Source organism: Bacillus rossius, chromosome 12 (assembly GCF_032445375.1).
Source record: "Bacillus rossius redtenbacheri isolate Brsri chromosome 12, Brsri_v3, whole genome shotgun sequence".
Taxonomy (NCBI): domain Eukaryota; kingdom Metazoa; phylum Arthropoda; class Insecta; order Phasmatodea; family Bacillidae; genus Bacillus; species Bacillus rossius.
The window spans coordinates 31,812,970-31,840,479 of record NC_086339.1 but is presented as its reverse complement, the minus strand read 5'-3'; the positions used below and the strand labels follow the sequence as shown (position 1 = coordinate 31,840,479).

Genomic DNA, 27,510 nt, shown 5'->3' with positions numbered 1-27,510 from the left:
GCTAACTGAGCAGTTATTAGAAAATTATCACATTAAAAAAACTTTCTAAGTTAGCATATTAAAATATTTTCCTGTATAAATGTTTGAAATACACGATTTAAAATTTTTCCGGTAAAGTATTGCAAAGTAAAATCCCCTAAAGTAACCCATGTTTGATATTATTTTGAATTGCTATCAATAGAAGGGTGACTTGATATTGCGTAACAAAAATTTGTAGCCACAGTATCTAACAAATTTGATGCAGTTGGGTATTTCAAAATTTTGAAAAACGATTTCTATAACTCGTGAGAAGGTACTATACAATTACACAAGTATTCAAGTGCGCAAGTATACAAGTGTGCTCGTATACAATTGAGCGAGTACGCAAGTGTGCTATCATGCAAACTGCAGCTGCCATCTGGGTTTCCGACAAGTAACCTTTTAACTAAAATACGATACCGAAATTCACGTTGCAATTTATCGTTGCACTTTGCACGTTAAACTTTTCATTTCACTTTGATGACGTCATCGCCTTGAACCACGCTACCTGCTTGAAAAAAACTAATTAAAATGTTTAAGTGGAAACAGTTTTAAGAGATCGCCAAAAACAGTAGATAGCTGAAGCAGGAATAGGCTACTTCAATTTATGCTTTTATTAAATATATATAAGTGATATTAATTTTAATGAACAATAATAACGAAAGTCTAGAATATCACAAGCTCTATTTGGTTGCAGTTTTGAAGTCGTTTAGTGAAGCCAAAAATACTCTAAATATTTGCTTTACCAGTAACTTCAGCTTTTGTATTAACGCGGCACCCATAAAATAATGGCTTTAACAGTCGTAAAGAAATGATTAATTTAATATTAATAATTAAAAGCTATTGCAGACTGACCAAAAAGAGAAACAAACAAAGAAAACGAATTAGAAATTGGCATTCTATTTCGTAATGTGTTTTGCACCTTGCAATATTTGGCGTGATTCCCATTTTTGGGATCATTCATATTCCACATAGAGTATAAAAGAGAAATATTTATCTATCTATAAACATATACTTTTTGACCCGAATTAATTTTCTTACACGCATTCTTTTGGTGATTTTTAACTTTGAGAATATTTTTATAACACTGGAAAATTACATTCAAGTTAGTGGATATCAAAGGCGTGCACATAAATCGGCTGATATTGATTAGTGTAGACGTTAAGTGTCTTTTGACTTTGGGACAGAGTTTTTTTCATGGACGCTGCGGTAATAATATATTTTTTTTCTGGATCGTTAAAATTTTTCATACTGCTAATGTAGCAACTAGAAGCGCATACAAAACGATATTTACCGACTATGAAACACTCTTTCAAAACCCCGCTCCCCATATCAGGCGAATGAAATACCGTACCAGCGAAGCAATGTTCGCTGGCCACGCAAAAGAAGATAAAAATGTTCGCAATATCACAGGAGTACCATAACTTTTGTCTTTATCAAACTTTTTTAATTTAAGAAGAGAGGGAAACTCCCATTCGAGTAACTGACACTAGAATAACATATTGCTATCTACAGGAAATATAAGATTTTATCGTTGCAGCAAAGGCTATTCCTCGTTTCTGTTGCATTGAGAACATTCACCACATTTACTAAAATTGCAAAAAATTTGAATATGGTTCTTGTAGAAGGTTCGCCGCTAAATGGCGATTCTAGAAATTTTCCATACGAGCTAGAAGAATGTAGAAAATGTTGATCCTGCAATGAAACAAAATAGAACCATTACATTTCAGTAATATTAGAACTTAAATAATAGGGCATATCTACAACTGGTTTGTCAATAAATAAATTGCTGAATATTTCATTTATAAATTTTATGTACTCTGTTTCGGGGACGAAGATTGTTAAACCAAATTGTTTGTAATATTAATTAGCTTGCTGTGAGGCCACTTCGTTCACTTGAAATTAAGAGTGCGTTGTTGGTTCGTACATGTTTCTCAAGTATACTTGGCTCAACTTTATGATGATCCTGGAGATGTTTGTGGTGCTGGTTGTGGTTCTGGTTGTGGTTATGGATGTGGAGGTTGTTTGAAGTTGGTTGTGGTACTGGTTGTGGTTATGGATGTGATGTTGGTTGTGTTGGTGGTTGTGGTTATGGTTGTGGTACTGGTTGTGGAGGTTGTTTGAAGTTGGTTGTGGTACTGGTTGTGGTTATGGATGTTATGTTGGTTGTGTTGGGGGTTGTGGTTATGGTTGTGGTACTGGTTGTGGTTATGGATGTGGCGTTGGTTGTTTGGTTGAGGTGGTTATGGAGCTGGTTGTGGTGTTGGTTGTGATGCTGGTTGTGTAGTGTTTGTTGTGGTGGGGTTTATTGTGGTGGTGTTTATTGTGGTGGTGTTTATTATGGTGGTGTTTGTGGTGGTGATTTTGGTGGATATTTGTGTTGGTTGTGGTGATGGTGGTTGTTGTGCTGTTGGTTATGATGATGGTTGTGGTTTTGGTTGTGGTGCTTGGAATGGTGCTGGTTCTTGTGCTGGTCATGGTGTTTTTTGTGGTGGTAAATGTCACTCAGCTTACGGAATTCGATTTTTTTGTGCATAATTTTATCGTATCCCAGGAACCATTGCGATATCGCAATAAAATAATCATTAAATTAACCTGTATACTCTTGTCCTGTAATGACCCTCCTTCCCGAAACGAAAGACTCTCGCAACACCTTTGCTGCTCCTCGTCACTACCTTCGTGTTGTATGTAGAGGGGACAGCACGTAACTATAATTACTTTGAGTTTACCAACTGTTCAACGAAGAGTGCACCTCATCATTCTGCAGATAACTGGACCTTCGTAGAAATTACGCCATGTTTCTGACTTGCAAAGTTCTGTGTTCTGTTGTTAAAATGGTAAAGATGCGTGTGAAAATGGAAGCACAGTGTTTTTATTGTTGACTTAATTAGTTTTGTGAAGGTTCTGTTAACACTCCAGCAAGATTATTGTGAGTTTCTATACAGAGTAAGCAACCTCATTGCCTGTAAATTTACGAGGATGTACGTAAATCTACTAAGATCCACGAGTAATTTGTAATCAGAGTTCTTTGTAGATTCGAGGTGAAATTTTAAGCAGTGCATTACTATGAACGTACGCCACGAGGGGGAGAGAGAGAGAGAGAGAGAGAGGGAGAGAGAGAGAGAGCACTAAAGAAAAAGTAAAAAAGAGGGAAAGAAGAGTGAGGGTCAGAGGTCTAAAGGCTGCAAAACCGCGATAGTATACACTTCCGACATCTGGCCGAAAAATATTGGACTCGCGGCAGAAAGAGGAACAATATTTTTTTTTTTCATTTACCAAGCGACCTAAAAAGCAGGAGAGGAACCTATTATAATTCCAAGTTCATCAGCGTGTCTTCTCTAGACGTCAGGATCAATTTAAAAATTATTAAATCTTCTCTCTCTATACTTTCTTTTCTCCCCCACACTGAACACGCACTTTCAATTCGAGACCGAGTTTCATTACGACTCATTACTTTTAATTACAGAGATCCCCTTAAACCAGAACGTGAGATAACATCTTTGAAACTAACGCGCGCATCGATAGCTCACTTTTAAAACTTATGTGCTCGTTAAATGAGTAATTTATTCCTCTTTTTGGATTTTTTTCACCATATATTATTAATTAATTTTTTTTTACCTGAAATTACAATTTTTGCATTCAGCAATGATCATACCAAAGACTGAAATCAATATAATCAATAAATATATTTATAAGCTAATTTGTCGATGATTTTTAGAATTTTCTCCGAATTTCTAGCCAAATAATTACAGATTTTTCAAAAATTGTGGATTTCAAGATGGCGGCTGTGGCGTCATCCAAGATGGCTGCCGAGGTCTTGATCATAAGTAACAAGAGGCGAACACACCCTAACATGGCCGATTCTTGGCGATTGGCGAGCCACAACTGACTAAGCCACCAAGCCACAGTACCAGAAGAAATACATTGCGTCAGAAGTCTCCAAATCATACTACTCACCGGTAATAAACCCGGGTTCTGTCGTTGGGAGGCGAGTGATATGACAGCCCGTCCATCAGTCAAAAGAAAAGGTACAGTTAAAATGAAGGGTACAAAAAATGTGAGCGTGTATTTCATACTCGCCAGTGATGTGTAACATTTAACCTCGGTTAACGAGCAAATTCATGTGTTCTCATGTTGCAAATTCACTTTTAATACTAAACTCGGACACGAAATGTAACGTATAATTCTTCAAAATGATGCCGAGCGTGAAAAAGAATACACAAACTATGTTTTCTACTACATACGTTTATGGACGCGAATCACACGTAATTTCCGTATTCGCCGCTAGAATTCTCTGGCGGAACTGCTAATCATGCGATCTGCAGAGCGAAATTCTAAACTACATATATAAAATAAAAATGGCTCCGTTAAAGCGAAAAAGACAAAAAAAAAACTAAATTTCGGCTTAATAACTGATTTCCTACAAATAATTTTATTAAAATAATGCTCATTTTTTAAAATTCGTTAAAATTTTAATTCAAAGTTTAAAATAAAGTTTCCTTGTTCCATGGGACTCCCGTTACATTCACGAAATTACCCTTACCAAATGCCGTATACCGAGAGCTAAGTTGTTACACATTAATAAAAAAAGTTTGGGTTCATACACAGAAAGCATTAAAAAAAGGTAATAAATACGTTTCAGTAAAATAGTGCCGAAAATAAAGAAACTAATTACTGCCTCAAATGGACTATTATAGCAAATTAAACCTTTAAAAATGAAATATTTTTATGCTGTGTTTATTTGTGATATTTACTGATCTATACTTTAGCGAGGGTAGTAGTAAGGACCATATTATGCTGACAACAAATACTATTTTGGGTCTAAATTAACAATTTTATTTTATACATTGTTGTAAATTTTGTTAAATATTTTCAAGTAAAAGTGCCATGAAAAATTCGCAAATTAGTAGCTTGGGTGTTGAGATCTGTTTTTATTGATTTTGGTATATTCGTAAAACGCACGGAATTGTATTATTCTTGTTTTCAGTTATGAAGAAAGAAGACACATTTAAATATGAATTTTCTGTTTAAGGAACAAAATCTCCTTACACAGTTGACTTGAAAATTCCGGTAATAGTGTTTGGTTTTCTCTCACTAAAAATTTAATTGGATCACCTCTTGTTTTTTTTTCTTTTGCTTTTGCTTTTGAAACACGTAATGACTTCTTTATAATTACCGGAATGTGCGACAGCTTAAAATCCGGGGTTCATTTATTCTGTGTCAAGCCAATATGAACACTGAGCTAATGGTCAGACTTCTGTTACGGCTGTAATTAAAAGACTTTTCACTTAGGCATAAATATCCCTCCAGTAAACCAGACCTTCCCAGGAGATGAATATATTATCTACCGTTCCGCTATCAGAATTTCTATTAAAGGACCGTAATGCATTATTCATGTGGAAAGAAAATTTCCTCTCTAATACAACCAGACCTTAACTTTAATTTGTAAAACATAAAAAAAATAACGTTATTAATTATTTTTATCTAAAATAAATTTTTCATTGCACAATACACCTTGATGCAAAATTTTAAATCATGCCTTAAAATTCTTGCCGTCGCAATAGAATTTTAACGAGATAGGCTTAGTGCCTAAAGAATTTTATAAAATTACATTTATTCTTGTAATTTGTAAATGTAGACGCTCAAATCCTTAACATCATTAATCTACATTGTATCATTATTATCATTAACTTTCGAACATATTTTGATATTTCCCATCAGTTTCATTGAATACGTTAAAAGTAGTATAGGATAGTATTTTCTGCGCCTGGCTTCTGGCTGTGGATTGATGATTGTCGGTCCGCCATCTTGGATTGTGACGTCACGGTGGCCATGTTTGACTCAAAATTCCTCAAAATTCCTCAAAATTGACTCAAAATGACTCAAAATTTCCCGTTTTCGAGGGAAAAATTCCCGTTTCGAGGAAAAATTAGGATTTCGAAAAACCACAAATGTCTTTTGCCTTAGAAAGAACACAAATTCCTGATATAGGCTTAAGCATCCTTAACTACAGCCTCCGATAAGCCTCTTTTAGGATTATGACGTCACCGTTGCAATTTTCGTTACACCCGCCATCTTGAAAATCCGCAATTTTTATGTTAGAAAATCGGGAAAAATTTTAAAAATCATTAAAAAAATTATTTGATCGAATTAAATAATAATCTTAAAAACCACTGTTGCAGTTATCGTTACGGTCGTCATCTTGGATTATATAAATTTTACATATTTCGTTACACCCGCCATCTTGGTTGAGTACCATGTCATTCTTACACTTTATGTTACGACCACCATATTGGTTCCTATTAATGTTGGAATTATCGTTATGGTCGCCATCTTAAAATTTAGACGCCATCTTGAAAATCCGTAATTTTAATGCTAGAGATTCGCGAAAAAATTTAAAAATCATTAAAAATTAATCAACCGAATTAAATAATAAAAAATCTTTAAAACCACCGTTGCACTTTTTCGTGACGGCCGCCATCTTGAAATCACCCACTGGAGATCACCATCTTGTTTTCGTCCGCTAGAGTATGCTGATACCATGTTAGTCTAATTATCTGGTCACCATACCTTTGTCCACAACTGTTGACCTTGAACTTTGACCTTGACCTTGAACTTTGACCTTGACCTTTAAATTTAACCTTGACCTTGAAATTTGACCTTGACCTTGAAATTTTACCTTGACCTTAAACTTTGACCTTGACCTTGAAATTTGACCTTGACCTTGAACTTTGACCTTGACCTTGAAATTTGCCCTTGACCTTGAAATTTGACTTTTGACCTTGATGGACATCATGGATCCGTCATTGTATGTTCAGTACATGCTACCAGGAGCTACCACATGCTAGCGGTCATTGACAACATCATGTTTTCGTCTGCTGGAGGACACCATCTTGTGTGTACTCGTCTTACCATTATGCTAGTTTTATTATAACCTGCTACAGTGCAGTAATCATTTATTACTGAGGTGCCCGACATCTTGAAATTTGGCCGCCATCTTGAAATCATGTAATTATTTAGCTAGAAATGCGGGGGAAATTCCAAAAGTCACCGAAAAAATCAATTATTAATTTTCAAATTGAATCGATGGATTCCTGTCCACGGTTCGATTCCTGACCAGTGACAGTTGTAACTAAATATTAAATAAATTTTAGATTCTGTTTTCCATTACCTTTCGCGGAGTTAATTAATCATTTGCTCTACGAAAATCAACTCAAGTCAATATTCCTTACCAACGAATTAATACAGTACCGCTATGCATTACATGAATGTCTAATTTTTCAATAATCTGAATAACCTATAAGCTGTTCATGTACAAAGCCACACATATAGATCAATTGTCTTCAGTCCATGAGACCGAGTCATATCATTATCAGACGTATAGGCTAGACATTTCAAGACCGCATGACCTTCGCCGTTATCTAATAATATTCAATTAATCCATCTTGACATTTTTTATACATACTAAAGGACCAAGTGACCTTAAAATATATTTTAGTAACACCAAGAGGTTTTAAACTAGTAAATATTCAATCACTACATTTTGTACTACGCGCAATCAACAAAAGGAAAGCACCGACAACGAAAAGGCAGCACCGCCAACGAACAGACACCACATTTGGAAGCACCGACAAAGAAAAGGCAGCACCGCCAACAAAAAGGCAGCACATTTGGAAGCACCGTCAACAAAAATGCAGCACCGCCAACGAAAAGGCAGCTCAATTGGAAGCACCGACAACGTAAAGGCAGCACCAACAACGAAAAGGCAGCACCGCCAACAAAAAGGCAGCTCATTTGGAAGCACCGACAACTAAAAGGCAGCACCGCCATCGAAAAGGCAACTCAATTGGAAGCACCGACAACGAAAAGGCAGCTCATTTATCATTGGCTCCAATATTCATTGGCTTCAATATTCATTGGCACCAATATTCATTGGCTCCAATATTCATTGGCTCCAATATTCATTGACTCCAATATTCATTGGCTCCAATATTCATTGCCTCTAATAGTCATCGTCTACAATATTCATTGTCTCCATAGGTTATGGTCAACATCAGTCTTTTGGTTCCAAAAGTCTTTTCAAAAGGCTCCATCAGTCTTTTGGCTCCAACTGCCTGTTGGTTCCTATAGTCATTGGCTCCAAAAGTCATTGGCTCCAAAAGTCATTTGCTCCAATATTCATTGGCTACAATATTAATTGGCTACAATATTAATTGGCTACAATATTCATTGGCTTCATTATTAATGGGCTCCAATTGCTCCAAATGCTCCAAAAAGGCTCCAAAAGGCTCCAAAGTCTTGTACATGAACAGCTTATAGGTTATTCAGATTATTGAAAAATTAGACTTTCATGTAATGCATAGCGGTACTGTATTAATTCGTTGGTAAGGAATATTGACTTGAGTTGATTTTCGTAGAGCAAATGATTAATTAACTCCGCGAAAGGTAATGGAAAACAGAATCTAAAATTTATTTAATATTTAGTTACAACTGTCACTGGTCAGGAATCGAACCGTGGACAGGAATCCATCGATTCAATTTGAAAATTAATAATTGATTTTTTCGGTGACTTTTGGAATTTCCCCCGCATTTCTAGCTAAATAATTACATGATTTCAAGATGGCGGCCAAATTTCAAGATGTCGGGCACCTCAGTAATAAATGATTACTGCACTGTAGCAGGTTATAATAAAACTAGCATAATGGTAAGACGAGTACACACAAGATGGTGTCCTCCAGCAGACGAAAACATGATGTTGTCAATGACCGCTAGCATGTGGTAGCTCCTGGTAGCATGTACTGAACATACAATGACGGATCCATGATGTCCATCAAGGTCAAAAGTCAAATTTCAAGGTCAAGGGCAAATTTCAAGGTCAAGGTCAAAGTTCAAGGTCAAGGTCAAATTTCAAGGTCAAGGTCAAAGTTTAAGGTCAAGGTAAAATTTCAAGGTCAAGGTCAAATTTCAAGGTCAAGGTTAAATTTAAAGGTCAAGGTCAAAGTTCAAGGTCAAGGTCAAAGTTCAAGGTCAACAGTTGTGGACAAAGGTATGGTGACCAGATAATTAGACTAACATGGTATCAGCATACTCTAGCGGACGAAAACAAGATGGTGATCTCCAGTGGGTGATTTCAAGATGGCGGCCGTCACGAAAAAGTGCAACGGTGGTTTTAAAGATTTTTTATTATTTAATTCGGTTGATTAATTTTTAATGATTTTTAAATTTTTTCGCGAATCTCTAGCATTAAAATTACGGATTTTCAAGATGGCGTCTAAATTTTAAGATGGCGACCATAACGATAATTCCAACATTAATAGGAACCAATATGGTGGTCGTAACATAAAGTGTAAGAATGACATGGTACTCAACCAAGATGGCGGGTGTAACGAAATATGTAAAATTTATATAATCCAAGATGACGACCGTAACGATAACTGCAACAGTGGTTTTTAAGATTATTATTTAATTCGATCAAATAATTTTTTTAATGATTTTTAAAATTTTTCCCGATTTTCTAACATAAAAATTGCGGATTTTCAAGATGGCGGGTGTAACGAAAATTGCAACGGTGACGTCATAATCCTAAAAGAGGCTTATCGGAGGCTGTAGTTAAGGATGCTTAAGCCTATATCAGGAATTTGTGTTCTTTCTAAGGCAAAAGACATTTGTGGTTTTTCGAAATCCTAATTTTTCCTCGAAACGGGAATTTTTCCCTCGAAAACGGGAAATTTTGAGTCATTTTGAGTCAATTTTGAGGAATTTTGAGGAATTTTGAGTCAAACATGGCCGCCGTGACGTCACAATCCAAGATGGCGGACCGACAATCATCAATCCACAGCCAGAAGCCAGGCGCAGAAAATACTATCCTATACTACTGTTAAAATATGTGTTCGAAGTAAATAATAAGTCATTAAGTAAGGGAAGATATTTGGCTAGATGGTAACAAAATGTTACCAGCGAAACTGTGTCGGATTACGAATTCTGAGTTCTGTGTTACCTTGCAAACAAGGTAAACACACAGGTGGAAGGAGAAGGGTTGTGGTTTATCCTAAAGTTAACAATTTGCTCTTGCGAGTGAATTTTAAAAGAAAGTCGACTGCATCAGTAACTTTACGAATATATCCGTAAATGTTCGAAGATTCATGACCTTCGTAGCCTCAGCGAAGAAATGTTTTTAGGTGACCGCGGGGGTACATGAGCAATAAGACGTGTGTTTTGATTGAGTACTAACCTAGAGGGAGCTTTGTATCGCTAGAGCCACCAAAGGCGCTTACTCCCAGACTACCGTTTTTCCTTCAAGGAGGAGAGATATGAACAGAAAACCCCCATCTTGGTTTCAACAATATTTAAAATTTGTTTTTGTTAAAAAAAACATATATAATTTAATGTAATGCCTGAATTCAATAGTGACTGGCTGCCTCAAATAGTTTTTTTTTCCTGTGATGTCATTGGCGTACACTAGTAAATATATTATTGGGAGTGACTACAACTGCAGCAGTACTGTCTAGAGACACTCTGTAATGGTCGTTAAAAATCTTTTGTTTTATGATATCTGCCTTAATGGTGGCAAAATTACAATATTATATGATAATAAAATAGTTGCTGAAACAGCATGACGTCATTCCAGATCCTATTTTTCCTCCTTGAAAGGTGGGAAGCACGTTTTACACCTATTATGCGATGGTAATGGCAGTAAATGTGGGGCTAGTGTGTTCGTAAAGACATCCTCTTTGTCGTATAACAACACTAGCCTTCCGCCTCCCCTTCTCCCCTTTTTTTCCCTTCCCGTTGGAGGCATTGTTTAGGTATGTTACGCCGCGGGCGTCAAAAGACTGACGGGCAGGCGATAAATTACTCCCGCTGCCACAAAGACAGCGGTGAGCGAACGGTTGTTCTTCCACGGCGGGAATTTCACGGTAACTGCTCCGGCCGTCGGCGTGGAAAAGCTTTTATTTTGATTGCCCGCCCCACTCCCGCGCTCCTGGCGAGCGACCGGGGAAGCTGAATTTTCGAACACAGGTGTCCGTTTCAACATGGCACAGATTATCAGCTGGACCAAAAAAAACGACCTCATACAGTGCCTCTGCATGGCCAAACCCCAGTTACCAACCGCCCACCAAATGTCTATCCCTGTATTAAGGGTCCACGTGTGGTGTGGGTATCGGGATTTTGGTTCCTGCAAACATAAATTTTCTCAGAGGCAACACCACGGAAGCTTTTGGGGCTTATCAGAGACTCTCCGCAGACTGGTGATTACAGCACTTCGGCTGGACATATGGCGCTCCGATACTTCCTGTCATTCGAGGGTTTGGGAGTGGAGGGGGTGAAAGAAGATGCAATTAAATCAAGCGCGCTTGTTCGCGGCAGAGAGAAAACAAAACAATAAAAACAGAGTTTATTTTTATGCGGCAGGCCTCTAGTGTGGAAAAACAAGAATTAGGTCACGTGGTGAAAGAAATTTTTTAAAATTAAATTATACTTTCAGTTATGCTAACAAACGAAAATTCCGAACTTTGGAAGTAAGATTCATTGAAGTGGAGGTTCGTGGCATTAAAAAAAGAACAACTGAGGAGTCTCTGGTAGAAATGTGATAATTAAAAATTGGTTGTCTGTAAAGTCGGTTTACGGAAGATAGTTTAACGTGACGTCATAACAAAACATTGATGAAATGATTGCATACTTTTATGAATAAAATTGAATCATTTTTATTGAATTATCACTATTTTGTATGGATACAAAAAAGGAGTGAATTGAAATCTACAATTTAATTGATAAATTTACTTTTATTTGAACTCATTAATTCAAATATGTTTATTACTTTAACGAAGAGATTATTTTAACTATAACTTTTATACATGTTTGCTATTTAACTTCTTCCAATCTGTGTTATTCTGTTAAGGACAGGACGATGATAGGAAAAGTATGAAACGAATGGGAGTGTTTCAAGTTTAATGTGCCTCGAAAAAGTCAAATCGATGGTTGTTCCAATCGAGTGTAAGAGAGATAGATGCGGCGCAAGCGTACAATGAGTGTAACGGGACAAAGCGTAACGGGAAAATGTGCGTAACGGGACAATGAGTCATCCTTTTTCGTTCGTGCAGCCAGCGTTCATCGTTTTATTAGACGTTGGCACGTCAAAACTTTAAAAAAAAAAAACTGTGAAAACGAAAGGTGTAATAAAATGCACATGAAAGGCAACCATTATATTGAATGGTACAATATTTAAGGACCATAATGTGAGTTATGATTGCTCCATCATTTATATTAGATGAACTTATATAAAAATTAACCTTTTAAACATTTTAAATAGGACCTTTTGAAGGACACTGGTAAATTTTAAATCTTAAATGTCGGCGAAATCAGCGAGAAAGCAAATCAGTCAGCTTGTTGTGTTAAAGAAAATCAGAAGGTACGGTTTAAACAAAACAAAAATGAAAATAGTAGTTCACTTTAAACATTAAGTGTTTTGGCATAATATTATACATAAATATATTTATGTAACCTTTAGGTGAAGTAAATGAAATTTAATTTCTTTATAAAGAGAAAAATACATAAAATAAACGGATAACAGTCAATAATCTCACTGATGTACATAAACATGCTGTATATTTCAGTGCCCCAAATTTAAGGCAAAATTAACCATTAACTTGAAGGGTGTAAAAAATAGGGGTTAAAGGATAACCCATCAAATCCGTTCAATTATTTTTTAACGTATAAATATCTTTAAAAACGTTTGTCTGACAGTATTTTAATTTTTACCTACATTACTGCAAAAGGTAACATTAGGTTATTTTTTTTTCAACGTATATAAATTTAAATCTACCTGCGCCTGTAGGCTAGCGGAAAATAATTTCTTTAAATATCAATTTCCAGTTCACGCACCTGCATTAAGAAAGATCCCAGGTATTTTTTTTGTACTGATAGGAAGGTTCCGACATTTTCAGAGGGGTCACGTTTTGGTTATTTTTTTGGGGGGGGGGGGGGGGGAGTTAAAGAACATTCCATGACGTAATGTGTGATTTATTAAAAAAAATGAACCCTGTGGCACATTATTTTACAGTTAAGTTAAATGTATAATTATCTAATTTGCCACGCAAATAGTAATTTTGTGAGAATGATGGCAGTTGCTGTAGTATATTTTTAAAAGTACTGCACTTTGTTCATTGCCGGCTGTAGACTATCATGGCAATCCCTACCTACACCTGCCTCACGAACAAGAATATTATGTGGCAAATAATACCGACTCTGTATGAAAAGAAAAGCCATATTCGCTCATACTTCTACAAAAATTCACATGATCTCTAAAGACTGGCCAGAAATTTGTTTTTCAAACGAACTCTGCTGTCAAAGTTTTCCACCTAACACAATTTCTCATATATGACTACCTTCGACAAAATACCTCTGGCACCTTTTCATCACTCTTTTAAGACTTCCTTTTGTTTTATTAAAGATGCTGAAGCATTGCAATTTGGATCACGAAAACTGTGTTCGAGTAAATATTGAATATTATTATTTTTTTAGTTACAGATATAATGTAAAAAATATTTCGAAAATATTTCCATGAAAACCAAGCCCTATGCGTTACCCAACCGTGAAAATACAGGAACTTGCTCTTAGAGCAATTTGTCAAGCAAATAATCTTATCAGCTGTGCGTCCCTTAATTTTGACAATCACTAGATAACGTGTTGCTTGTATTTTGAGAAAATCTTCCAAAGAAAGTACGTACGCAAAATGCAAGGTTTGTGAGGTAAGGTTACCGTAAATTTAATTTGAGTAATAATTTGCAGTGGATGTGTATCAAAATTTTTCCTTTCATTAAAATGTTGTTAAAAATGACTTGAGTGATTGAGAATGCATTGTTACGAAACAAAAATTTCACACGTCGACAAGTACCACAGCTTTTGAATGGTAAATTTTTTGACAAGAATTGCATTGTGTAGAAATGGCTTGCTTAATTTTTTATTGTTGTATATTTATTTTTCGTCTAACACCCAGAAAGCCAATTTGGGGAGGGAAGACAAGTGGGGACTACTTCCAAAGGCGACCGAAACAATTTCCATCAAGTCCGACTCTCTTTCGCGTCGCCTAGCCGTGAAATTGCCCTGAAAATCTTCGTCGTCTCCTCAACTTAACTTCTTTTCACGTTTCACCCCTATTCTGTCACGATCTCAAAACTCCTTGCGGGAGGGCGCCTTTAAGACACAATCGCCTTCCATTCTGTTCCCACCTTCCTTCACTCTTAACGACAACCCTAAGCTTTCTCCTTTTTTTGTGTGTGTTTCATCGCCACCCTCCATGTCTCTCCGCCTCTCTTGGACCGTGATCGATGCCATCTACATGCAAATTATCCTCCCCCCCCCCCTCTTCCCCCCCCCCCACCCCGCGCCAAAGAGTCGTCCGGTCAAACGACACCACTCGCGGGTCGCGAGACTTAATTTGCTGCCGTCGCGGCAAGTCGTGAATAAATTTCCTTTCGCAATCAGCAGCCGCACGAAAATAAGGGAGGATAATGAAATGGACGTGTATTTTTGTTTCCCTCTGTTTTATTGTGTGGAGAGTATAAAAAAAAACAATTAAGCGTCGTGTGGCTTTGTAAATTAATATCCTTGCGTAAGGTTTTAAATGGTCTAGGAAAATTATTGTTTGCCTGCTAAAATATAATATATATAAAATGTGTGAGTAATTTATTTTACATGTTTGATGAAAAAAAATTCTAGCTTAGTATCAGTATAGTTACCTTATTCTTACATGTTTATACAATTCTTGATTTAATTTTAAAAAATTTCTTCCAGGTTTTATCTGAAACTTGTCAGATTTTTTTTGCATTTTGTATTCATTGAATTTATCTTTTCTCACTATTATTATAACATAAAAATCATAAATAAACATTATAAAATATTTTAGTTTCGTGGTATCAGACTCTAACGTTATCTTATTGTGCTGAGAATGCAAAAGTTAAAGTTGTAACTTAATGTTCACTTTTAGGAAGGTTATACAGGTTAACTTACAGAAACATAAAAATAAAATACAAATTTGGTGTAACACTAGCGTGATGGGTCGACCCTTTTTCTGGAGACCATACGTTCATCATTTTGAATACATCGTGTAAATATAATTGTTTTTAAACTTGGTTGCTTAAAGTATTTCTAAATTCTAGTATAACATATTTAATTTCAATATCTGGAAATTTTTTATTGTACACTATTTTATATAAAGATTTTCTTTTGCTTATAATAAGATAGGTAAGTCTTTACCACCTTAAAAATTAAAATATTTCCAAACAATGTTTGTAGTAAGTGATTTGAATTATATTCTTAGTGTTTGACAGGGAATTTAACTTGTATTGAACATATACGGAGTTGATTTTGTTTGGCCAAATGTTACTTTTATCTGCCTCATAAGTCCATTATGACTTATCTGTTCACTAAAATCAAACTTTGAAATTGTCGATGGCCATATCTGTGTACAACGACAGGAATAACATACTAAGTTGGCAGCAAATAAAATATGTTGTTCTACAACTTAACGTATTATTGAAAGTGCTGCAGTTACGGTAACAGATTTATGTTTGCGACATACTGACAGTAACAAGTTATCGAAGAATGCATTATCGCCACTAGGGACATGTCAATGTTTGGTTTGCCGTTTAGTGGAGGTATATTGATTGAACATACCAGTCAAACTCATATTGTTATTCATTCAATCTTGTATTCAAACGTGAATTTTGCAGGTTATATTAGTAACTTCTAGCCTGCTTGGGAAAAATGGTTATTATTGCATAATTTTCTTCAATTTATTGAGCAGCCAGGTGCATACTCGTTCATCTACTCGTACCGTAGGCGTGTGTAACTGAAAAGTCTCTTTTCTCCGTGCTGTGTAACTTCCCTCAAATTTGACTGTATTTTTTTGTAAATGGAACAGAAATATTCACGTAAACTTAAATATATTTGTAAATATTTTACATTCACACGAGAATAACTGAACCTCTATAAAAAAAAATATTCTCAGTAATGCTGGGTTCGGTTTTCGTCCAAAGAACTTATGATTTGTGATGTCACCCACCTCCAATAGTTAAAGTTATTTGTAAACCGTTCCCTGAGTAGCTTTCCAGTATTAACTGCGCACACAATGAGCAAAATAAAACAAAATAAAGTCCAATTATGGAAATTTAGACTATCTTTTCCGTTATTTAAAAAGAAATTATGCTTGAATTAAACATTTTACTATATGTAGTAGAAAAATATGTGCCAATTTTTGTAAGAAATACCCGGTATGATCTTGAAAAAAGTATTTTATATATGGAAAAATAGCAATATATTTCTTGTGGTTTTCAAAGGAATCTTTCATAAAAGTACTAAAAAAGATTTTTTTTTCTGTGCACTGTTCTGTCAACAACTCTTCACGCGATTGTCGGTGTCCGTAAACATACTTACATCACTTGATGCTTTGCGAGTACCTGTTGGGGTGAAATGGGTTGACCACTGCTATGGGAACTGCTTTCGATAGAACCGTCGCGAAATTCGAGACGAGTCACGTGGCAAGGACTCTACCAAAGGAATACGAGAGATAACGGCGCGAGCAATTTCCATCTCGTCTCTCTCTCTCTCTCTCTCTCTCTCTCTCTCTCTCTCTCTCTCTCTCTCCCCTCCCCATGAAGAGCGTCGGTCGTCTCCCATAGTTAATTAACCCGGTGCGGCGGGCAGGATCCTAGGAATGTCCGATAAGCGACACCGGGTGCGGTGGGAGGGTGGGGGTGACGTCACGTGGGATTCACGAAGCTCCGCCTACTTCGTTAACTGCCCTCCGCGGGCTGCGGGGAGACCGACCCCCCCCCTGTCGTGGATTTTTTTCCCCGCAATTGGCTATCATTCAAACGGCAATATAACTTCACTCTGAAAACAAATTTGGTAAGTGTCCTTAAGCATGTCGTGATAGTTATTAACTGATACAAATTTAGGGGAACATTGCCATGCATATATAATATTTCTCTTACATTTATTTAGGAAGATAATAAAATGAATAGGAATATTACAATTGTGATTTGGCGAATTTCACATACAACAAATAAATTACAGTACATGTTTGTGGCTGAAAACATTTTGACGTTATAGGTTAATAAAGATAAATGAGAATAGCAATGTAAATACTAAAACGTACTCCAAACGAAATCAGAGAATATAGATAAAAACTGGGAATGTTTTGGGCATCGCTCTTCAAAAATAGCCAAAACCAAGACGAGCACAAACATCATAGTAATCATTAATTGGTCAACAGCTTTAGCTAAACACGCAAGCTCGTATATGATTGATCATACCTTACACCCAGGGCCGGATTTAGGGGAGGGCAACCGGGGCGAAAGCCCCGGGGCCTCCACAAACGGAGGGCCCCCACAATAGAGACTTCGAAAAAAAAAAAATCTTTCAAATTCCGACAAGTAAACACTAGTAAACATATTTTCCTTTGATATTCTTTTTTCGCTGTTTTACCTTTACCTACAGTACTCTGTACATACATGATTATATTATTGTTAAAAAATATTAACAGAAATATTCATTAACACTAAATTTTAATTTCATATAATTCTTGTCTCCGATTATATTTACGTATGTTTTTTTTAAATACTAAGAGAATCTACTTGATTTCACAATAAATTATTTATTGGAAAACTCGACTCAATAAAATTGTTCATTTTATTTGTAAAATAATTTGGGGCCAGGGGGCCTCCGCTCCTCTGCTGCCCCTAGGCCTCCAGACCTCTAACTCCGGCCCTGGATACACCCAATCATGAGAGAGACGTCTGACTGTCCAACAGCTCCAGCCAAGCACACCAGTTCGTCCCTGCTTATCTATTCACTCAGCCAATCAGGTTGAAGACCACAAACACCGCATTCCGAGAGCTAAAATGTTACACATCAAAAAAGTCAAAAGTGAAACAAAAATAAACTGCGACGTTGCAAAGAAAGGGATTTGCGGCATTACATGCAAGGGAATCGATTTTATTTGTTTTCAAGGTGACGGGATATCCAGTATTAAGATGAGTTCCGAACCACTTGGCCAAGTGTCAGTGCTCAAAAATTCTTGTCCTGACGGAACATTGGACCTTATCCAAAACCCTACGAGATGTGCCTGTCACACCCAGTATTCACGGTCACCATCAAAAGATTTTTGGGTCGTTGGTAACTTATTCACCAACGAGCCAACCACATCTTCTTTGTGTCATTTTATTGACATTCATTTAATTAATTTTTATAAAAGTTATATTGTGTTTTTAAATGTTAGACAATAAGAATTTACATTCATGTCTTTTTTGGAGGTCGAAACTCAAAGCCCCTCAAAACCAAAATCCGACTTACATCTAACTGCGCTACGGAGGTCAGCCATCAAGGATCATTCAACATTCCAATAAAATCACTAAAGATGCCAGTTCACAGTCCTTAAATCCCCCCCTCCCCCCGTCATTACCTCTCAAACACAATTTCATTCATGTAAACCGCGTCCAGTCCACGAACATATCCGAAGCGCGACACCAATTTTCAAATATTTCATGATGACTTTAACGTTAGTTTTAATGTTAAAAATTTTAATAATCATATGTTCAATTTACTTTTATTTACTTTTTTTAATTAAAAATTTTATTAGTTTTTTAAGATATTCTTAATCCAAACAAACAAACGTTCCATTTTAGTTATAATCACCTCGACGTGCGAAAAACTGCACTGCAGATAAAAAAAAATTAAGAACGAATATTTGCAAGAATGTTTATACTAAAACAACATTTTATTTAAGTAACCGACCCAAAATAACGCAAATTTTATTTGAGTTACGATCATCCAAATGTGTGTAAACCTTACCTATGTAAAAATAATGATATAAGAAAAGATTTATTACGAGAATTTTATTCATACAACACTTTTAAACTAGCTTACTCTTTACTTTTAAAACATAAAATTAAAATTAAAAAAAAAATCATTAATGTTCATGGACGCGAATTATTCGGGGTTCTGACTCGGGATCGGTGAATAGTAGGTTTCCTGTTTACGCGTCACACACACATAGCCCTAAGCTCAGTGTGTAAAAGTTAGTTTTGTGTGTGTGTGTGTGTGTGGTGGGGGGGGGGGGGTCATTGAAAGGGTGGGGGGGGGAGGCATACAGATGAGATATTAGCTCATCGGGCACTCGCCTGGAATGCTGAGTCCTGTTTGCAGCGGCCAGTTATCGGAGAGAGCCTGTGCATGGAGGTGTGTTTGACCACGTGTTTGCTTGGACAAGAGGAGGGGGGGAGGCTATTCTACCCCCTACGACGAGATGTGCAACATCCACCCTCTGTGGATCGTCTCCATGCGCGGAATTTCAGCTGTCGCCGCGGAATTAGCGCAATTTCCACATTCCCCCCTCTTCACCCGTCCGCCCCCTGAAGGGTAAACATTCCCAACCTACGCTCCTCGCCTCCGTCGAGAAAGCACTCACTGTTCCTGGCCGAGCGAGAAAAAAAAAACTAATTAATTTTTCGTCTTTGAGTATGAAAAAAATTTCCACTCTGTTCGAGTAGGCGTTTTTTTTTTTTTTTTTTTTAATCAGCCGCGTTTGTGTCAAGGATTATACAAATCGGTCTCCCACATAAACGATTCAGGTTCGATTACCGGTGAATCTTTACCTGGATTTGTGCATCGTTAGAATATTTTTTAACATTTTATTTATTAAAGAGCAAGTTAAAACATAAATTTATGAAATTACTGCGCATTTTAACTATATGTTTGATATGTTCTTATAAATTATTAAAAATAAAATAAAACCATGCAAGAATAATCATCATTAATAATATCTTTAAAAATTCCAATAATCAAATTAAACAATGCTAAATTTTTTTTTTTCAAAACTGAATCATTTTACCTTTACAACTCATGAGAAATTAAGAAATATATTTTTTTTGTAATTTATATATTAAACATTTTACGGTATAATTTTTAATGTTGTAGTTAATTTCATAATAAGAAAATATTATATTAGTGTTTTTAAAATTATTCATTTCTTTTGTTTTGACTAATTCTACAGCTTGTTAATGATTATGTACAATAACTTCAGCTGCAGGTTTATCACGAAAAATGTTTGAAACATTATACAGTTTTTTTTATAAATTTTACTGTCAACATTTATTAAAACTTTTTTTATAAATTTAAAGCTTTTCCCGATTGTATAGTTCGAATAATACGGATTTTCAATATGGTGGACGAATTTCAAAATGGTGAAATGATGTTTTATTAAAATTTTATATTTTTTCACGATTTTCTAACTTAAAAATTATGGAATTTCAAGATGGCGGCCGTAACGAATAGTATGACGTTCTAGAATACAAGAAGGTCGAATGTTCTAGAAATCAAGATGGCGGCCGAAGTCAAGCTCAAGTTCAAAGTCATCTAAAATTGCTGCCGTGATGTCAGAGCAAGGGTTGACGACATCATCCAAGATGGCGGATCAAGCTCACTGGCACCGGACCCTGGATCCTTGTAGCAAGGAGAACCGTTATCGTGTACTACTCTGACTCACTTCGTGGATATTCGAAATATCGTATTTGCGTAGTTATATATATATTTTTTTAATCTGCACGTATCAATTCGCGTGGATCGTGAGCGGAGAGAGCGCCGCGGGTTGATTTTGTTACGTAGTCTTTTGTTCTCCAGCTGCGTCTTGCCCCCACCACCCTCCCTGGGGGGTTTGGGGGGTGGGGGAATACAGAGCGCGGCGCGGCGGCGGAGCCGTGCGTCCCGATTACCCAGAGTTCCCGCGGGGACTTGCAATCGACGGCCGTGTTCATCTTAGCTTCCGCCGCGAAACTGCTGCACAGGAAAAAGTCGGTTTACGGACGATAATTTTACGTGATAACGTCATAAGAAAACATTGATGAAAAATTGCATACTTTTTTTAATTTTCAAATATTATTTACAAATTTGCAAATTTAAATAATTTGTTTAAATATAATCACGAACAATTAGTTAAAAAGCCCGCCTTAACCTGTTTGATATTATAGAATATTTTCTCGCACAGTGGTTGGCCGGTTCTTGCACGCTCGGCTCAGGCGGAACGTGAAAATGAGTCATGCTTTTTCGTGCGTGCAGCCAGCGTTCATCGATTTATAAGACGTTATCACGTCAAAAAAAACATTATTTTGTCTACTTTTACAAGAGATTCCTTTGGAAACCAGTTGCCAAGAAATAATTTTGTACTACTACGAGATATATATTATAACTTTGTACAACACATGGATAATTTTTTTTGTGTATACGAAATTCGTTTTTTTGTTCTTCGAAATAATGAGAATTTTTTTTTTATGAAAATGACGCATTATTGTATATTTTAGTCAATGTTTATTTCAAGCATATATATATTTTTTCGAACCATTGAAAATATAATCGAACTTAAAAAAATTTTCACTTCTTTGTTTTACTATGATTATTAATATGCGCTGTTAAAATTGCAAAGTTATTTAGGAAACGGTTTTCAAATATCTGCAACTATTGTAGGTACTGGGACAACACACAGCATAAATGCCCAGGCAAGAATAAGAACCCAGTATTAATGCGAACACTATCTTGTAGTGAAACAGTAATTTTTTTCATGTAAATGTACAAATTTACAAATAACTTTAATTTACATAAATATTTCGGTTCCAAGTACAAAAAATTACAATGTAGCGTTATATGCAGTGCGCGCAGTGCTTAGAACACATGAAAGGTGGAACAGCAAAGTTAATACAACACAATTTAAAAACAAACTGTGAGAGTACAAATTTTTGTAAAGTTACAAAGGAATTTGTTTTGCTTAACCGCGTTTTGTGTGAAATTACAAGCAAAATAACAGTAGAATTAAAATTAAAAAAAAATATTTGCATTAATGCAGAACTTCCGTGAGCGCCTATACCGATGGTCAAGGGAAGTTGCGTCTACTGCCGATAGATGGCACTTAATGTTAAATACGTTCAAGACTCTTGTATTGTTATTTGTTGCGCTATTCGCCAGCCAAACCCAGCTCCCTGGACTTAGAAGGGGAAGTTACCAAGTGGTGTAACATTCTCCAGTTCATGTAATTAAAAAATTTTTATAATGTGTTAATGTAGCCTACCGAAAAAAAATTGGTAAGTTTTGTGGCACATATTTGCATGGAAACTTAGACGAACGAATTGACAGGGTCGCAATCTTATGTAGAAACTCCACGCAGAGATTCACGTGAACATTGTGTCGCAGTCGTAAGCTCTCGGCCGAGCGTATGAGGATACGGCGGTGGCAAAATAAATGCAGTACGAGAAAGGCACCTAATTCTATTCGAATTACATCGAGGGAGGGGTCTCCCAGGAGAGAGGGGGTGACCCTCCTTGACTTGTGACTTTACAAAACATTGCCTGCAGATCTCACATACTAGCGGTGGGCTAAATAGTTAATTTCGAATATCGTGTTCTTTTGTTCCAGTTACTGAAACCGTACAATCACATTAGTAGAAATATTTGTTTATTCCCCGATACCATGATGTATTATTTACAGAATTTTTCTTGTACTTTTAACTAAAAACATTCTTGGCAAACTTAGTTTTCAAAAAAGGTTTTTTGTATCTCTACAAAAAAAAGGCGTAATTCTAGTTTCTAGCCAATGCCTTCTGTTTAAAATAAAGATCTTGAATTTAAACCGTAAAATTAGGTTTCCAGAACCAACTAATTCGTGGTCTTTGGGAACGTCTAATGGTGTGCTCGACGTTTCGAAATTCCTTGTAGCAGGGACGATAGATCTCGTCCAATATTCCAAGAAGTAGTTACGATCCAGGTCTAGGTGTTCGTGTATTGAAACATTTGCGGCCGATCGCTCTGAAGAGGGCTGCAACAAGGAGTGCCGAAACGCCGGGCACTCCGTCGTTTATACAGGCGTGGCCCCAACCCATAATCCAAGAATAAATTAAAATATGATATGTTTCCAAATACGTTATTAAAGGACCGTTTACCCTGGAGGATCTTTGATGAGTGCCTCTTGAAAGTTTTCAGCCATTTCTCTTGACTTTCAAAATAGTTTTAATTATCCTTAAAGAATCGCCGACGCAGCCTTTAATGAAAGGGATGAGTCGCTTGCATTATGACGTGCATTGTGTCTTTAAACGCTTCCTGTAATTTATTTATTTCTTTTTTATATGTTGACTACCATTCACTAAATTAATCAGTAAAATTATCACTCACATAAGCAAGCTTATGTGTGAGTGCATCTAGTTACTTTAATCTAAGTGCGGTGTTTTGACTTATGTAATTTTTTTAAAAATGGAAACAATTGAAAATAATTAACATAACTTAAGAAACGTTACATTAGTTTTTATAAAGTTTAAAGTGAAAATATCATTTAATTTAAATAAAAGTTTAAGTAACACATTGTTTCAGAAAAATATATATATATAAAAGTCAAAAATATAAATCTAAATGAAAAAGTACAAGTATATAAGTTACAACAGTATATAAAACCTTACTTAAATGTTAAAGAAATCTGTTCATCAGTATAATTATTTAACCAGAGATTGAAAAAAAAATTATTTGAAAATAATTTTTTGTTTTTAATTTTTCAAGAAAAATGACTACAATTTTTGGAAGCAAAAATTTTAAAGATCTCTGTGAAATTTTTTTATGAAATAGAGGAATAGTTAACTATATAGTTATAAACTATAGACGGTAGTTGAACCAGCCAACTGGTGTCCGCGGGTTTTCTGTTTTTCTGTTTTTTTTTATGAATGGTAATTGATCAAATTGGCACAAGTACAAAACAAAAATTTTCTTATTAATAGTTTGCGTAGAATCTGTAAACACAAACAAATAACCACCGAATATGTATTTTTTTATATACACCAATTTGTGTTAGCGTTGGAACAATTCGGACGGCCTTCCACGAATTAGTTTATTCTTATTAATTGAAGCCCTTACATTTAAGAATCCTTTTAAATTCTCTTCATGGAGTATGTGAAAAACAATAACTCATCAATTATAATAATAACATTATGCAAAAAAAACAAATGTTTTCAAACTTTTATTTTCGAAATATTTAAAACGATGTATTAGAAACAAAATTTACGTTGAAAGTTGCCACCTGAAAAGAAACTAGTAAACTACAGAATCTATTATGTATGTTTTTTAAAAAAAAAACATATGTAGGCATATTCTGTGAAAGCCAGCTCATTTTAATTACATAATAATATGACGTTAGTATAAAATTGGTTATATAACTGTTAACGTGAACTTAGCATTTGTTTGCTGTTATCATAAAATGGTAAAATGATAGTGTTTTTAAATAAACTTTGGTTACAATATTGCAATTGGTAAGAAGGTCCCAGTTCGTACCTTGTGGATTAATTTTCGTCTGCCTTACAGTACAATAAGACTCTCTATGAACTGAAGTGTTAAGAAATAATTTGATTAACAAAGTAAAAATCCATCATTAAGTGATAAAATATTAGTTTTATATTGTTTAAGGGTTTTTTAAAATTAAGATTGTCTTTCAAACCATTGGTTTCAGTCATACGTGTTGTATTTTATTTTCTGAAAACAGCAATTGGAGTGGTTTATCACGTCTTTTCATATCTATTTGCGTCACGTGGTAGTTCAGTCTCTTTGTTCCATGTAAATTATATCCTATTCATCACCAATTAGTGTAATTTGATTTTCATGTCCGTAAAATCCTTACAGTCTTTTATATTTATATTGTAAACGAGTTACTGAAGGATGGTGTTTTGATATTCTTATATAGTGATGGTAATGTTGAACTGATATTGTGATATTTCAGCATAAGTTGCGTGATAGTATTTTGTGGTTTTGCTGTAGTTTGTTTAACAAAGCATCTGTGTTACTTCACTGTTGTAGTAGTTGCACGCTGTGTGTTTGCTGGTTTGTGATGTGGTCCTCACGCACGATGGTCATACTTTTTAGGCCTGTAAAGTCCGTGGCAAGTTACTTGTCTCTGATTCATTATTTTTCAAAAAAATATTACTGTCGATACTAATCTTTAAAATGACACCGTTTAAAGCAAAACAGTTCCTCTTTAATTGATTCTCAGATCTAAGTGTCTACAAAAAGTTCACAAGTATCAATTTTGTAATATTATTTTTTTCTTAATGAATACATTTTTTGTAGTTATGAATTCCAATTATTCTACTTTTTTTATTTGTATTGTTTAATAAAGTGCAATATATTTTCTAGACATACATTAAAATATTTAAATGATGTAGAATGTATAAACTGAAAGATTTTTGTGAATCAGTGCTCAGAGTTATAAATTTATATCAAATGAATTTTCAAAACGGATGTTTTGCCTCTAGACCATAAATTATAATTTTTTTTTAGGCATACACATGTGTAGGCATGATGTTTGTTTAAGAACGCCAGCGGTTTCAGAGACAAAGCGACGTGGCACGGACTGTAGCCAGTGTTTGTGTGTTGGTTTGCGAGTTTCCAGTTGTCGTGCTCACACGAGACGTCCCTGCGTTGTGTGCCCGGCAGATGCGGGCCATATGTCCCGCCCGGGACAAGTACCTAAAGCTGTGCTCACGCGCCGCGGACCCGCTCGTGTGCCAGCAGATGCTGAAGTCGTGCCGGCAGCTCAGCATGACGGTGAAGAGCCCCAACCTGCCGCCGCCGCCGCCGCCTCCGCCGCCCCCCATGGAGCGGCCGCAGCCCGCCAGCCCCTGGCTCGTGCGCCAGGCGTACTCGTGGATCGACCGCCAGGGGCGGCCCGTGTCGCCGCCCCCGGAGTACGCGCGCGCCTCGCCGCCCCCGCCGCCGCCGCCCAACCCCCGCTACTACTGCCGCCCCGGCAAGGACAAGGGCGTGCGAAAGGTACGTGCCGACTACCTAGGCCTACCTAGTGCTGCCACAGCTTCGGTACAGATGTCTCATTTCACAAGATTTTAATAGTACATATACCCAGGGGCGCAACAACTAAATTTCCAAAGGGGGTAGAGGGGCAATATACCTTTTTATAAAGAATCATCGATCCCCCCTATTGAAGCGGGGGGTCCGGGGGTCCTCCCCCGGGGAAAATTTGTATTTCAAGGTGGAAAATGGTGCTATTTTAGCAGTTTTATTATCTAAAAATTAATTACACAGCACTTTCTTTGCCCCTGTTTGCCCCCACTTCAAGGTTTCATAGGGGGGGGGGGGCAAAATACCCTTGCCCCTCCCCCCTGTTGTTGCGCCCCGGCATCATATACCTACATAGAGACCTGTAAAATTCGCGGATTTATTTCGCGATAGGATAGAGTCCAAATACTTTTTGACATTATTTTTTTGCTTCAGTGATCGGGCCACAGTTTATCTGGAGGACTCTGGGCCAATGAAAAATCTTTTAACAGAAGAATTAGCGAATCATGATCATTTACAGTCGACAGGTGTTACGAGTCGGTAACCAATCGGCAGATGTAATTTGCACGAGTGCATAGAGGATCGCGGAGTCTATCCTTTAAGGATTTGAAATCGCGAATTTTACAGGTCTCTGCATATACCGTTTATTTTGACTGTTGAGACCAATATATATCAAACCTTCAAATAAGGTCCATAAAAATGTATAAAAAACTTTTCTATATGCACGACTACGCTACAACCAAACAAATATTTTAAAACCAATTACAAAATAATTTAACAATTTTTTTTCTTTTCAAATGTTCTGTTTTTTTAAATTCAAAATTAACTTTTTGAATTTACTCTGTTGGTTTTCAAATTTCAATAATGATATTTTCTTAGTTCCTAAATGAATGTTAACACATCTGCACATATGAACTACCTCAAAGACCGCACTGATAACAAATTTTTTTTGGTACTTTTACAAGGTGAAAATCCTTGGAAACTCATTTGACAAAGATATGACTTGTAAAACTGCAAGGCAGATCTTTGCACCAAATTAAACTGGTACAAAGTTCTACCTTGCAGTCTTACAACTGATGTCGTTGACAACTGAGTTCCCAAGGATTTTCCTTGTATAAGTACAAAAATATTATTTTTAATTTGGGTTTGTTATAAGCTACGCAAGAAACATAACAACGCAACACGCGAACAAAGCAAGCAAATCACAGTCGTTCATAAATCACGCTATTTGAAAGACGTCACCAACCCAATAACCCAAAATTTATAAATATTAGGAAACAAAATGTTGACCACGGGCTTCTTTTGATAACTAATATATAACACGAAAACAAATTAATTGTCAAGAATTTGATTTAAAAGCTTTTTTTTTTACTATGTAAAAGTTTAATAACCGTAAAAGTTATGTGTATGATAAAAAGAACATCATGGCCGTCTGTGCACTTAACGACTGTGTCTTCAAAAGTTTTCAGGACACTTCACTTCTAATATGACCGTCGGAAATGCAAGCGTTGCGTGTTTGCGTGTTCGCGTTTTTTTCGTTGTTTATAAAAGAGTATTTGAAAACATACTTGTAATTTTGCGTCCTGCGTTATTGAGTATCCTGCGTAGTTTGTAAACCCGG

The 27,510-nt window shown here is 36.1% G+C and overlaps 1 protein-coding gene across 1 annotated transcript in view; it reads left to right on the top strand.

The window, feature by feature from the left end:
- Positions 1-27,510, top strand: part of LOC134537288 (whirlin-like) — a 205,320-nt gene that overhangs the window by 61,887 nt on the left and 115,923 nt on the right. The window contains exon 3 of the mRNA XM_063377563.1: positions 25,608-25,865. Coding sequence (XP_063233633.1) covers positions 25,608-25,865 — 258 coding nt within the window. The remainder of the gene's footprint in view (positions 1-25,607; positions 25,866-27,510) is intronic.